The 14,348-nt window shown below is 42.1% G+C and overlaps 1 protein-coding gene across 13 annotated transcripts in view; it reads left to right on the forward strand.

The window, feature by feature from the left end:
• The window catches only part of BRD4 (bromodomain containing 4), a 170,572-nt gene that overhangs the window by 102,000 nt on the left and 54,224 nt on the right, over window positions 1-14,348 (forward strand). For 11 of the 13 annotated variants that reach the window (XM_074980071.1, XM_074980062.1, XM_074980069.1 and 8 more), the window contains 3 exons: window positions 1,029-1,394; window positions 2,704-2,784; window positions 3,808-3,936. In XM_074980071.1, the coding sequence (XP_074836172.1) occupies window positions 1,029-1,394; window positions 2,704-2,784; window positions 3,808-3,936 (576 nt within the window). The remainder of the gene's footprint in view (window positions 1-1,028; window positions 1,395-2,703; window positions 2,785-3,807; window positions 3,937-14,348) is intronic. The other 2 variants (XM_074980060.1, XM_074980061.1) reach the window with 1 other exon arrangement.

Consider the following 14,348-nt stretch of genomic DNA (forward strand, 5'->3'; position numbering starts at 1 on the left):
AGACTGTGTGTGGTTCTGCCATGAGGGCAGGGGACTGGACTCAATGACCTCTCAAGGTCCCTTCCGGTTCTAGGCTACGTCTACACGTGCACGTTACATTGAAATAGCTTATTTCGATGCATAACGTCTACACGTCCTCCAGGGCTGGCAATGTCGACGTTCAACTTCGACGTTGGGCAGCACCACATCGAAATAGGCACTGCGAGGGAACGTCTACACGCCAAAGTAGCACACATCGAAATAAGGGTGCCAGGAACAGCTGCAGACTGGGTCACAGGGCGGACTCAACAGCAAGCCGCTCCCTTAAAGGGCCCCTCCCAGACACAGTTGCACTAAACAACACAAGATCCACAGAGCCGACAACTGGTTGCAGACCCTGTGCATGCAGCATGGATCCCCAGCTGCAGCAGCAGCAGCCAGAAGCCCTGGGCAAAGGGCTGCTGCACACGGTGACCATGGAGCCCCACAGGGGCTGGAGAGAGAGCGTCTCTCAACCCCTCAGCTGATGGCTGCCATGGCGGACCCTGCTATTTCAATGTTGCGGGACGTGGATCGTCTACACGTGCCCTACTTCGACATTCAACTTCGAAGCAGGGCGCTATTCCCATTCCCTCATGGGGTTAGCGACTTCGACGTCTCGCCGCCTAACATCGATTTCAACTTCGAAATAGCGCCCAACACATGTAGCCGTGACGGGCGCTATTTCGAAGTTGGCGCCGCTACTTCGAAGTAGCGTGAACGTGTAGACGCGGCCCTAGTGTTCTTTGATTCTGTGGTTCTTAAGTAAAGAATTTTGAATTCTCATTTAAGCATCCTCTTGACCTTTGCTAGTTTAGTACAGACAATTGCTCTGTACAAAAGTCTTTCAACATGCATATATATAGATAGCTTTTTAACTTTTTATTCCCATCTCATCTGAGTACTTAGTGGGTAGATTTTAATGTGCAGCCAGAGGTGGGTCCCATGAAAATGCGCGTAAAAAAGAGCACAAGACTAAATAAAATAATGATGCATTTGTTATTTTACAGACAAAAAAAGGAGTGAAGAGGAAAGCGGACACCACAACGCCAACAACAATAGACCCAATTCACGAATCCTCCTCGTTGCCCACGGAACCCAAGTCTGCCAAGATGGGCCCACGAAGGGAGAGCAGCCGGCCAGTGAAACCGCCAAAGAAGGATGTTCCGGACTCTCAGCAGCATGTGGTAGAAAAGAGTAACAGTAACAAAGTGTCTGAGCAGTTAAAATATTGCAGTGGTATCATCAAAGAGATGTTTGCCAAGAAGCATGCTGCCTACGCATGGCCCTTCTACAAACCTGTGGACGTGGAAGCACTGGGACTGCATGATTATTGTGATATCATTAAGCATCCCATGGATCTGAGCACAATCAAAGTAAGCTCAGTTTCACATAGCCAAAAAAAAAAGAGAGAGAGAGAGACTGTGCAGGAGAAATAACTTCCCTGGGGAAATGCAGTCTGTTTTACATGCCAGCGTGTGGTATGTGGGTATACATGTGCAGCTGCATGCTTAACATGGTGTGTTGTAGACATCCACCAAAAATGTGTGTTGCAAAAGAAAGCTTCTTTGGGACTTTGTGTGAAATCAAATACCCATTCCCTCTCCATCTGAAAATTCTGGTAGGTGGAGTCTTTCATTTGTGCATAATTTGCTCCTATTTAGCTGATGGATCCTGAAAAGAGGACAGCCATCTTTCAAGATCAATCTTCAGAAAATCATTGCTTGCACATTTTATAAAAGTAAATGCCCTTTTCTGTAGTAGTCTACACTGTATATTCTTAGTCAAGATAATGGGCTCAATCAGTACAGATTGCTATAGGGGAACTTTTATTTTCTTTTTTAAAAAACAAAAACAAAACTACGAACAACCCACCCTCCACTGGGTATTTAATAAAGGAAATGTTCTGCTTATTGTAAAAGATCATGTTAACAGAGCAGCTGAATCAAAACTTTCTACTATGAAGACACAGCTAACTCCCTTTTGAGGAGTAGGTGAGAATTACTTATGCAGGAGAAGTAATTGCAAAGCAGTCCTTATTTGCTGAAAATGTCAATTGTTTGGAGCACTGTCATTTTATAACTTCATCATTGTATAGCCCTAAACTGCAGATTTTTTTGGTTGTATCAGTTTATCTCAAAGCCCTAAAAGTCACACAATTCATTTACTTTTAAAAATAATTTAATCAGAAGAAAGTGGAATTTTTTTCCCACCACCATGTTGAGATTATACTGGGAACTTTGCCAGTATGAAGTTGATGAAGGAGTATAGATTTTCTTTAATTTGAACAACTAAAAAACTCCTGCTAAAGACTGGCCTGGTAATATTTCCCTTTTTCTGAATATGCATGATAGCATTGAGTGTTATGTAGTATTCTCCAAATCTTAAAACAAAACAAAACAAAACCAAATAAAAAACCTCCATACACCCCCTTAGGAAATTCTCACAAAGCACAAGGTACCGAGAGGATCTGGATGGCTGAAGCATTGGTAATGGGATAACAAAGCTCTTTATTCCAGGTCACTGGTTGAAATTTAGATCAAGTTGGTTGTGAGCAAAAATCATTGCCCATGGCAACTGTTTTATGTTTATATGAAATGCATTGGTGGGTTTTGTTCCAGTTGCTGATGGTCAGGTGTCCACCTCTCAGAAAAACACCAGCACTTTTGGCCTTGTTGTTGGCAGGCACAGCAGAGAGGCAAAGGAATGAATGAGCCATGGAGACAGAAGTATCCTCACCTCTGGCTCCTTCAGACCAGAATTGAGGTATATAATGAGATGGTGTGGACAAGTGTCAATAAATTGAGATCTGCACATGCTATGACTTCACACCACTACATTCACTTCATAATAAAATGAGGTTGCTATGCAGGAAGTTTATTTTAAGGCTTGTGTTTTAGTAATGCCAGACAGTTTCACTCCGGATTGAGTAAGCCTACACAGTTTAACTGCTTTTTTGTTTCTTTAATTGGGCTCTATCTCCACCCCATGATCCTTGGGGGATATGTTCCCGCACTACTTTCCCAAAAATCCTTCAATGACACAGCAGTTCTCTGTGTCTTGACAGAAAGCATTTTGCCTTCTGGAATGCTTCCAATTTCCTGCTGACCAGAAGAAGGGACTGTCTTGTGGTCCTAATTTCTCAGACTGTCACTGATACGGTGGACTGACCCCACTGGTGGGATGTCTTTAATTTCTACTGACAGTTTGGAATTTCTCTTATAAAAAGTGATGCAAAGATTAAAAACTTGTTCCTTTAAAAATAATTTTTAACATGTGTGAAGTTTTAGCACATTGCTGTTCAAACAAAGCCCTTGCACCATGATTGTAATGATGTTCATGGGCAAAGGGACTAGTAGTCTAGTGTATTTGTTCCTTCATACTCTCCATTGAATTAGCAGGGCATTGAACGTGTCAGTCACGTGTGGGCAGTTGTCTTCTCCCTTGTGGTTTGCAGCTGCCTGTTAGCATGGACGTATGTTCTATGAAGGAATACCAACTTCAGCAGTTTAGCTGCATTATGCTAGTTCTCTAGTCATCTTACGGATGCATCTCCAAGTTATAGTTTAGGACAGCTGCCATCTGCTTTGTTTTATGTGAAGCAAATGCAGATCTCAGATTTCTGGCAAGTTTCCAAACCAGTGCTCCATTTAGTAAAGGTTAGATATAGGTGGAGATTAGGTGGAAGCCCAGAACTTTTTGGATGCCATAGTTGAAAGATGTTTCTTGTCCATTCTGTAACTTGTTCTGTTTGCTCTGTTGATAGTGGAGTTTTGTTTTCCCTTCTAGTCTAAACTGGAGAACCGGGAATACAGAGATGCTCAGGAGTTTGCAGCAGATGTCCGATTGATGTTTTCCAATTGTTACAAATACAACCCTGCTGATCATGAGGTGGTAGCTATGGCACGGAAACTGCAGGTAAAGAAACAGCTTCGTTAGAGTACTTTTCTGTTTTGAACTCATAACTATAAAACTTTTTCATAATGATATAGCACAATCTATACTTTAACTTAATAGTTAAATAAATTGAAGGACATAAATATTCCAGAATGGAACTAAATATTCAGAAACCAATCTTCCTTATTGCAATGCTAGCATGAGCAGACTGAACTGGTAACTTTTTTCTTTGAATAGGCATTCCTTTTGCATCTATGATTGGAGATTTTCAGTAGCAGTGCCTGTTAAGCCCATGCACTCGTTTCACACATTCATGTTCTCTGTGCCAACTATGAATAGAGATAGGTGGCAAACCACCCTCAGTTCCTTGTCAGCCATATCCATGAGTCAGATAGTCTAGAATGCCTACTTCTAGTGCTACCAGAAGTTTGCTTTAGGATCATTTGGGTTTTAGATTAGTGGCACTTCTAAAAGTTACATTTTGTAGTTTCTTTGCTCTGTTTGAGGTGTTTTTTTTCAATGTTTCTCCTTGTCCCTGCTTGAGGGGAGTTCCATGTGGGATTTTTTGCCTCATTGCTGGAATATTCCAGGATCTCTGGGATTCAAGTGCGGTTTCATTTCTCAGGAATTTGTCCCACTACGTGATGGACATTACTCATACAGTTGCTGTCTGGGGTGGGTTCATATCCCTCAAAAGCACAATAGTCACTCAGCCTTTAAGATCAGAGCTAGAAAAAAACAAATGAGACACAAGTGCCTTGATGATGTAGCACTCCCTATGATCCAGAACAAGTTACTGCCCTGTACATCAGCCATAGCGTGAGCATAGCACTTCCTCAACTTCTGCCACCTGATTTTTTTTACACTTTCTTAAGGAAAGCCATCAGAGGGTACCATATAGGCACTTGAAAAGAGAAGTCCTAGTTCTCATGAAGAGCTTACTTCAAGAAGTCTCTCGCTTCAGAAATTGACAGTGTCAGAGACTTTAAGTCCTGGACTGGGTACTGCTGATGCTCTAGGCTCCTCTGATAATGGGAGGTCCTCTAAAACTCTGAGCCCTTTAGAGAGCCAGAGTAACAATGTCTATTGGTTTCAAAATTGTACTCCGTGTCACCTAAGCATGAACACGTGAGCAGAGGCAATTTAATAGTGCTTCAGCATGTACGCATTGAGTATCCCCTCCGTGATTTTTCCAGGAACTGAGGTGAGGCTGGCCAGTATGGACTTCCTCAAATTTTCCTTCCCTTTTTAAAAGATGGGCACTACTTATGCCTTTTTCCAGTCGTCCAGGACCTTCCCCAATCTCCACGAGTTTTTCAAAGATAAAGGCCAGTGGCTATGCAGTCACGTCAGCCAACTCTCTCAGCATCTTTGGATGCATTAGATCCGTTCCCATGGTTTTTTTGTGTATATCCAACTTTTCTAAATAGCTCTTAACTTATTCTTACCCCACTGAGGGTTGCTCACTTCCTTCCCATGCCTAGTGCAGCAGTCTGGTGGTTGACCTCGTCTGTGAAGACAGAGGTTTTTCCCACATGATTTGTCACTAGATTATCTCCCTCATCAAGTATGTGTTCCACCTGCTCACCTTCTTATTGTTAATATTTCTAAAGAAATCATTATTGTTAACTTTCACATGCCTTGCTAGCTGCAAATCCAATTGCGCTTTGGCCTTCCTGATTACATACCTGCATCTTCAAGCAGGATATTTATATTCTTCTCTAGTCATTTGTCCAAGTTCCCACATTTTGTAAGCCTCCATTTTGCATTTAAACTCACCAAAGATTTTACTGTTAAGTCATGCTGGTTAGCTACCATATTTGGTTTTCTTACTGCACATCAGGATGGATTGTTCTGTAGCTTCAACAAGGCCTCTTTAAAATACAGCCTTCTCTCCTGGACTCCTTTACCCTTCTGTTAACATCCCAGGGAATCCTGCCCATCAGTTGTTGTCTGAGGGAGTAAAAAGTCCACTTTGATCACTGCTGCCCAGGTTGCCACCCACATGTGGCTCCCCTACCAATTCTTCCTTGTTTATGAGAAGCACATCTCCACTTTTAGCCATCTTGGATCATCTGCTGGATTAAACTTGACTTTTTTTTTTAATCGGTTAGCTCTGGTAATGCTTATCATACCAGCTTTTCATTTGCAAGTAGAGGGGCTTTTTTATTTTTGCTCCCTATTTCCTTGAGCTTTATTAAGGGTCTAGAGGAGCTTTACTCCCAGGTTAAGAATCTAAATCAAAATTGGGATCTCAGCCCTTGTACCTTACATACTTTGGAGAAGGTGGTAAACTGTGAGGTGACAAAATTTGCAGATTATACAAAACTGCTCAAAGTAAGTCCAAAACAGACCGTGAAAAGCAAACAATGTTAGGAATCATTGAGAAAGAGGTAGAGAATAAGACCAGAATCTCTTACGGTTTCAACATAAGTCCATGAATATTGCATGAAGATGTGGTTGCCTCATCTCAAAAACCAAGAAATCCTATGTCACCTTATAGACTAACAAGTATTTTGGAGCATAAGCTTTCGTGGGCAAAGACCTGTTTCATCAGATGCACAAAGCGTGTCTTTGCCCGTGAAAGCTTATGCTCCAAAATACCTGTTAGTCTCTAAGGTGCCACAGGACTTCTTGTTGTTTTTGAAGATATAGAATAACTTGGTTACCCCTCTGATACTTGTCATCTCAAAAGAGATATCTTGTCATTGGACTAAGGCGTGGGCTATGTTAAAGGTCTATAAAATCATGACTCATGTGGAAATAGTAAAAATAAGAGTTTAGTCCTTCCCATAACACTAGAACTAGGTGTTACCAAATGAAATTAATAGGTAGCAGGTTTAAAACAAAGACAAGGAAGTACTTCTTCACACAGTGCACGGTCAACCTGTGGAGCTCTTTGCCAGAGAATGTTGTGAAGTCAGACTAAAGCAGGGTTCAAAAAAGGAGCTAAACAAATTCATGGTGGATTGGTCAACCAATGGCTGTTAGCCAGGAATGGTGTCCCTAGCCTCTGTGAGAAGCGGGAAATGGGTGATGGGGTGAATCACTTGATGTTTACTTGTTCTGTTCATTCCCTCTGGGACACCTAGCACTGTCCACTGTTAGATACTGGGTTAGATGAACATTTAGGCTCATACAATATGGCCGTTCTTACATACTTGCGGGGCCCTCCATTTGAATCCGTGGTGGAGTGCTTCTTGCCTTGCTTATCTACAAAGATGGATTTACTAGCATATATCATGTCAGCTTGCAAGGTTGGAGAATTTGGGGCCGTGATGGTAGGGCGCCTATTTAAATTTTTCAAGCACAATTTCTGTGTACTCTGCATGGAAAATTCATACCAAAGGTGCTGTTGGATTTCCATCTGAATCAGTTTATCTACCAGTGTTTTTCGTAAACTGCACAAAAATAGCAAGAGACTTCCTTTCATAGGTAGCTACATGATGGCCTTCTAGCTGGATAGGTCCAAGCAATTTCAGAAATCACCTAAATACTTCCTCTGTTGCAGAAAGATCAGAGGAGGCATGTCTACACTTACAAAAAACTTCAAAATGACCATGCTAATGGCCAAATCGAAGAATACTAATGAGATGCTGAAATGACTGTTCAGTGCCTCATTAGCATTCCACCAGCTGCAGTACTTTGAAAGTGCCTTGTTTTGCTCACACGCGGCTCATCTACACAAGGGTCCTTTTCGAACGGACCCTGCAAACATCAAAATTCCCTTATTCCTATCAGTTTGTAGGGTCCTTTCAAAAAGGACCCCCATGTAGATGAGCTGCATGCAAGCGAAACGCGGCACTTCCAGTGGCATGCCATGGCCATTTCGAAGTGTTTTGTAAGTGTAGACATAGCCAGGGAGAGACTGGCAATTATTTATGTTCTGATGATGCATTTCTTCTCCAAACAATTATAGTCACGGAGAGGTAGCCCTGTTAGTATTTATCTTCACAAAACAAAAAAGCAGTCGTGTAGCACTTTAAAGACTAGCAAAATAATTTATTAGGTTAACTTTTGTGAGACAGACCCACTTCTTCATATCTGAAAATTCTGATGAAAGTAAACTGGTACAATGAAAATATAAGAGAGATAGAAAGACTCAGAAACATACAAAGACAGCTTCCCCATCTTAATTTATAAGGTGCCACAGGACTTCTTGTTGTTTTCCCCATCTTTTGGTATTCATGGTGATCTCGGGCAAGTCACTTAACTTAATAGACACTTGCGGTAAGTAATTTTCTTCCCCACCCTTTGTGCCCCACTCCTTCTGTCCTGTGCAGCTGATTTGTCATTTTTCTTCATTTTTTTTCCTCTCTGTTACATTTTCATCGTGCCAGTTTACTTGCATCAGAATTTCCAGATTTGAAGAAGAGCGTCTGTCCCACAAAAGCTCATCACCTAATAAATTATTTTGTTAGTCTTTAAAGTGCTACCTGACTGCTTTTTTGTTTTGCAAACAATTATAGTACACTGTAACTGGAGATAGGCAGTTTCCACAGCATTACTCAAAAACATTTTACTGCCTGTGACATGGAGAACCAGCTACATGGGTGTTGCTAACTGGTTCTTTTGTACATATGGGTACTCCGCTGCTTGCCCTCCTGCCCCTTTGCTGTGTACTCTATTTTGAATGTTTAGATAGAGAACTTGCTGATGGCAGTTTGCCCACACAGCCCTATATATCTTCGAAACATAGAGCGAAATTGTATAGAGCACGTGTTTGGAGTGATGAAAAATCCAGACCTTTCAGGAAACGCATACTCACCTGAAGCAGAGCATCTGTAGGGAAACTCATATCAAAGAACCAGTTACTGCATGAGGTGAGTAACCTGCTCTTTAATTCAGGTCACTTGGGTTGTATTACTGTTCAAGAGACTTGCTTACTTGAAGTTTGACAAATCTCATTGGTGCTCATACACGCATGGTCCCTTTCTCTTCACACTGAATGTTCTGCAGACAAAAGTGCAAATGAAATTATTAGTTTTTGTCTAAGTTAGAAGGAATGACGATTTAAAGGCCAGGAGGGAATATTATGAAGCATTTATTTTGACTTGATAACATAGACCATGTAATTTCGTTTAGTCATTTTGTTTGTCAGAACAACTTTTGTTTAACGGTGTCTAGATGCATTGTCCTTTTGCGCTTGTTGCCGAGGGTGTGCAGTGGGGTAGCAAGCAAGTTTGGGGCATTGGCCTTGTGTGAGCAGCTTAATTATTTTTCCTATATGCGTTTTTAACCATAGGTTGGACTAGGTGTTTTTAAAAGAAACTAAAATAAGAGCATTTATGGACTACTAGAAGAGGTCAGTGTCTGCTAATAGCTACTTATATAATGGTAGCATGTAGCAGGCTTTGGTCATATAACAGGCCCCATCATGCTAAGCACTGTACAAACATAATATGCTAGTTTGTAAGATGCTTATGTATTTCACTGGCTTGCTTGGAGATTCAGTGCACATAATTAAGCTAGGAAAAATCCATGCAAAAATTGCATTAAGAAAATATTAATAGTGCGAAGGTAAATCATTCAGAAGGCAGGCAAGGCTAAAATTAAAACTGTAAAATCTTGTACTACTGGCTACTGATATGTGTAATACAAAAAACAGGCTTTGTGAAAACCATTTATATAGTATGTACACAGTATTTCCTTGAGTGATTGCACACGTGGCATTGGTGCACATGTCTGTTGAACTTTTTCCGCCTCTGGTACTCGGTTGGTAACTTGAGCCCCCTTTTCTCCTGTCCCCCTTTCACCACTACTTCCAGATATAGAAGGTGGCACCCCTCATTTCCTTCTAATTGTCCACAAAAGTAATTTGAACTGCATATCAGGTCAGTTCTGTCTCTTAGCCTTTGTGAACATAATGTGCGTATGTATATGTACCTAGTCTAGTTTTTGATATTCAGCTATGGTCAAATGAGACAGTTGTGGGCATTAGTGTTGAGATTTTTTTCACGTATGATCTTCTTTAAGGACAGGATCTCAAAATAACTTTCACTTTATCCACATCAACCAGCCAAACCAGTCACTTTCGTAGATATGCCGAGCTATTTGTAGCAATGGCAAACAAAGTAAGAGGTCAGTTGGACTCCACTCAGAGATCTTCTTCATGGATTGCATCCTGCATACACATATGCTATGACTTTGTTTAATGCCATTCCATGTGATAATCACAGCTCATTCAACAAGGTACAGGCTCAGTGACCTTTCTGAGACACTTATAGAACAGGAGCCTGGTCCGTGGTCTGCATGCTGTGACTTAGTACTCCAGGATATGATGCTACAGTGGAACAAGTTCTGTAATCTTTATTTAAGTAGACTCCAATTCTATCTTCAGCTTCAGAAAGGTCATCAAGTGTAAACAATGTACATGTACAATCACAGGAAGAAGTAAAAAAGGGTTATTAACCGGTTCCATAACTGTTCAGAGAGATGTTGCACATGTTCATTCCCTTTGAATTGGAATTACAGCAAGAGGGAACTGATGGGGCCAAGGGCAGCTCTGTTTTGATACTTGCATGCAGTGGTACACAGCAGGAGAAGCTTGGTACCTAGTGTCAGCCTGTCACAGCCAGGGTCGACTCTCCACCTGCCTATTAGGTTAGCTTGTGGTGGTGGCAACTGGTGACATCAGCTGTGTGCCTTGTTCTAGCCATCTGTCACTATTTGCTACTCTGTATGTATGCTAACAGTGTGAGAGGTACTACAATGCCTTGGAATATTCATTGTGCCATGTACCTACAGGAAAGTGTGGGTGGAAGGGGACAGGACCAAAGTGTGCAATCACCAGTGCATGCAGCTGCCTTTGTGCCAACCCCACAGGCAGGAGATGGCAGCTGTTGCAGCTTAAATTCAGGGATCAAGTCAAGAGATAACTTGACTCTACTTGGTCTGGGCCTAAAATCTAGGCCTAAGTAGACCTCTGGTGGCCAAGAACCATGTGATCATAGATGACATGTTAAGAGATGGCCATGGTATATTAAAAATAGAAAATCAGCCTGTTGCCATGGAGAATGTGTTAGAAGTAGGTTCTTTCTGTGGCTCTGTGCTCAATAATGTCCTCTTTTGGTAAGGCTGTTTAACCCGTTACCCATTTCTGATCACTGTTCTGTGCCATTCATAAATATGTGTACTTGAATTTGAATATGGATTAATGTATTTAGTTAACAATGAATTTTTGCAACTAGATGGTGTCACTGTACACAAAATTAGTGTTAACATCAAGCTGCTTTTATTGCAGTCCTTGGTCTTTGAAATTGCCAGGTGTTTTTACCCCCCTGAAGATCAGGTGAGAGTGAGGGGAAGTTACTATTGGACTAACAGCAACAAAGGGTCCTGTGGCACCTTATAGACTGACAGAAAAGTTTTGAGCATGAGCTTTCGTCAGCACAATCTCACTTCATCAGATGCTGGTCTTGGAAGTCTGCAGGGCCAGGTATAAATAAGCCAGAGCAAGGGTGGGGATAACAAGGTTAGCTCAGTCAGCAAGGATGAGGCTTACTACCAGCAGTTGATCTGGAGGTGTGAACACCAAGGGAGGGGAAGCTGCTTTTGTATTTAGCTAGCCATTCACAGTCTTTGTTTAAGCCTGAGCTGAGAGAGTCGAATTTGCAGATGAATTGTAGCTCAGAAATGTCTCTTTGGAGTGTGGTCCTGACATTTTTTTGCTGTAGGATAGCTACTTTTAAGTCTGCTGCTGTGTGGCCTGGGAGATTGAAGTGCTCTCCTACGGGTTTTTGTATATTGCCATTTCTGATATCTGATTTATGTGCGTTTATTCTTTTACGTAGAGACTGTCCAGTTTGTCCGATGTATATAGCAGAGGGGCGTTGCTGGCACATGATGGCATAAATTATATTGGTAGATGTGCAGCTGAATGAACCCACGGTGGTGTGGCTGATCTGGTTAGGTCCTGTAATGGTGTTGCTGGTGTAGATATGTGGGCAGAGCTGGCAACGAGGTTTGTTGTGTGGATGGGTCCCTGAGTTTGAGTGACTGTGGTGCGGTGTATAGTTGCTGGTTAGGATTTGCTTCAGGTTGGCGGGTTGTCTGTGGGCAAGGACTGGTCTGCCCCCCAAGGCCTGTGAAAGTGGGGGATCATTGTCCGGGATGGGTTGTAAATCCCTGATGATGCGCTGTAGAGGTTTTAGCTGAGGACTGTAGGTGATGGCTAGTGGTGTTCTGTTGGTTTCTGTCTTGGGCTTGTCCTGTAGTAAGAGGCTTCGTGGCACACGTCTGGCTCTGTTGATCTGTTTCTTCACTTCCTCGGGTGGGTATTGCAGTTTCAAGAATGCTTGGTAGAGATCCTGTAGGTGTTTGCCTCTGTTGGAGGGGTTGGAGCAAATGCGGTTATATCTTAGTGCTTGGGTGTAGACAATGGATCGTGTGGCATGTCTGGGAGGGAAGCTGGAGGCATGAAGGCAGGTGTAGCAGTTGGTGGGTTTACAGTACAGGGTGGTATTGATGTGGCCATCGTGTGTTAGCACCATGGTGTCCAGGAAGTGGATCTCCTGTGTGGACTGTTCCAGGCTGAGGTTGATGTTGGGGTGAAAGTTGTTGAAGTCCCAGTGGAATTCCTCCAGAGTCTCCTTCCCATGGGTCCAGATGATGAAGATGTCATCAATATTGGACTAACAGATCACTCTGCAAAAGGCTTCCCTATTAAAAGACACCGTACACAAACTTCTGTGGAAGGGCTGAGGATTTAAATTATAGTTATCTTCATTGAGCTGAGTCACCTTTTGAGTATTTTCTAAATACTGGAAGTCCTTAAGTTTGTATGTGACAAGCTGAGGGTGACATTGTAAAATTTTGAGTCGGAAGGAAGCCATATGACTTTTAGTTGCTCTCATCTGTAAATCCTTGATTGAAACTGTTTAAAGCTCTGGTACAGACTGGCAAAGGTTGTGAAGATACAATGCATAGTTGGCAGTATTTCTCAGTTAAGATGTGGAGACTCAGCTATCAGATATCCTCTGTCATTCTGGCACTTTTTGTTTCTGTGATAGGATGTGTTGAGATATTTTTTCCTGCCTTTTTTAGTTTTGATTATTACTTGGTCTAGTTGGCAATGGTAGTTTTCAATTTCTGTATTATTTTGCAGTGGAAGTGTTATCATTAAACACCTGTGATCAGAGGCCGTTTGTTTTGGGAGGAAGGGTTGTAAAGCTTATAAAGCACTTGTGGTTCTTTAGACCCTTGTCTGCACTTGGTCTTTTTGCCAAAAAATTTGCCACTAATGCTGCTCGTGTTAGGGCAGACAGGGCTTTAGATGGCTGCCTGTGATATCAAAATTTGTATTGTTGTATTTGTATTGCAATAGTTCTTAAAGGTCAACAGATTGAGTCCCTAGATGATAGGTGATAAGTGTGACAGTCCCTGTCCCCAAGAGCTTAGTCTACCCTTTGCATTTTCTAGCCTGCCTATAAGTAAAATTAGGCTATGACTACACTGCGAAATAAAATTGAAATTGACAAAGTCAAGTTTGTGACACTGGATTTTATGAAGTTAAAGTTGAGTGTCTGCACCTGCCCACAAAGTCAATTCAATGCATCCCAACTAATCGCCAAAGTTTGACTGTTGCAGCAGTGCATTGTGGGATTTTGCATTCTGGATTTTTTTTTTTTTTTTTGCTGCTGCATTGTGGGGAAAAAATTCCCTGCATGTTGTTGTGAGAGTGTGATATGATCTTCTCAAACTGCATTCCCCTCAACAAACAGCCATTTTTTAAGAAGTCTCTAAAGATATTTTTGATATCTCTATTTCTATGATATCTCTGAGATTTTTTTTTTTTTTTTTTGTCGTTTGCATCATGGAACTTTTAACCAGATATATTCCTGATAGCACCCACTGACTACATTGCCTTCATTCCCTGTCCTTTGAAAGCAAATAGCCAATTTTTAGAGGGAAATTAGGAAAAGCGGGGAATCCAAGAGGGCATTAGTGTCCAGAGGTTAGCCTCACTCAAAAGAAGAGAAGGAAAGACACAGTGGTTAGGTTCTCTTCCCCCATTGAAAATCATGTGAACGGGCACCTGGATTACATGCAGCAAGGTAGGGAGGGAAAGCGGAGGGCTTAGGTGTGTAGTAAAGCAACTGCCTGTGCGCGAGAAAGAAGGAAGAGAGAGCACACAAGTTCCATTCACAGTGGAGCAAGTCAGGGAGCCGTCAATTCCACGTATTAGGACGACTGGTCTCTCCGTGCCTGTGCCATTCTAATGGGAACCTCCATGTTTCCCTCTGGAGAAAGACGGTTCTAGCCTGAGCACCTTTGTCAATCCAGTTGGGTGCTGACCATCCACCCTGCCTTGCAGCCCTGCCTATGACCAGTGAGATCTGTTTTATGAGCCTTTCCTAGTTCTGACTGTGCCATGCTAATATGTACCTCAGTTTTCCCCTGGTGAAAGAACACATTTCACTGGGGAGGGCACT

Source organism: Carettochelys insculpta, chromosome 29 (genome assembly GCF_033958435.1).
Source record: "Carettochelys insculpta isolate YL-2023 chromosome 29, ASM3395843v1, whole genome shotgun sequence".
Classification (NCBI taxonomy): domain Eukaryota; kingdom Metazoa; phylum Chordata; order Testudines; family Carettochelyidae; genus Carettochelys; species Carettochelys insculpta.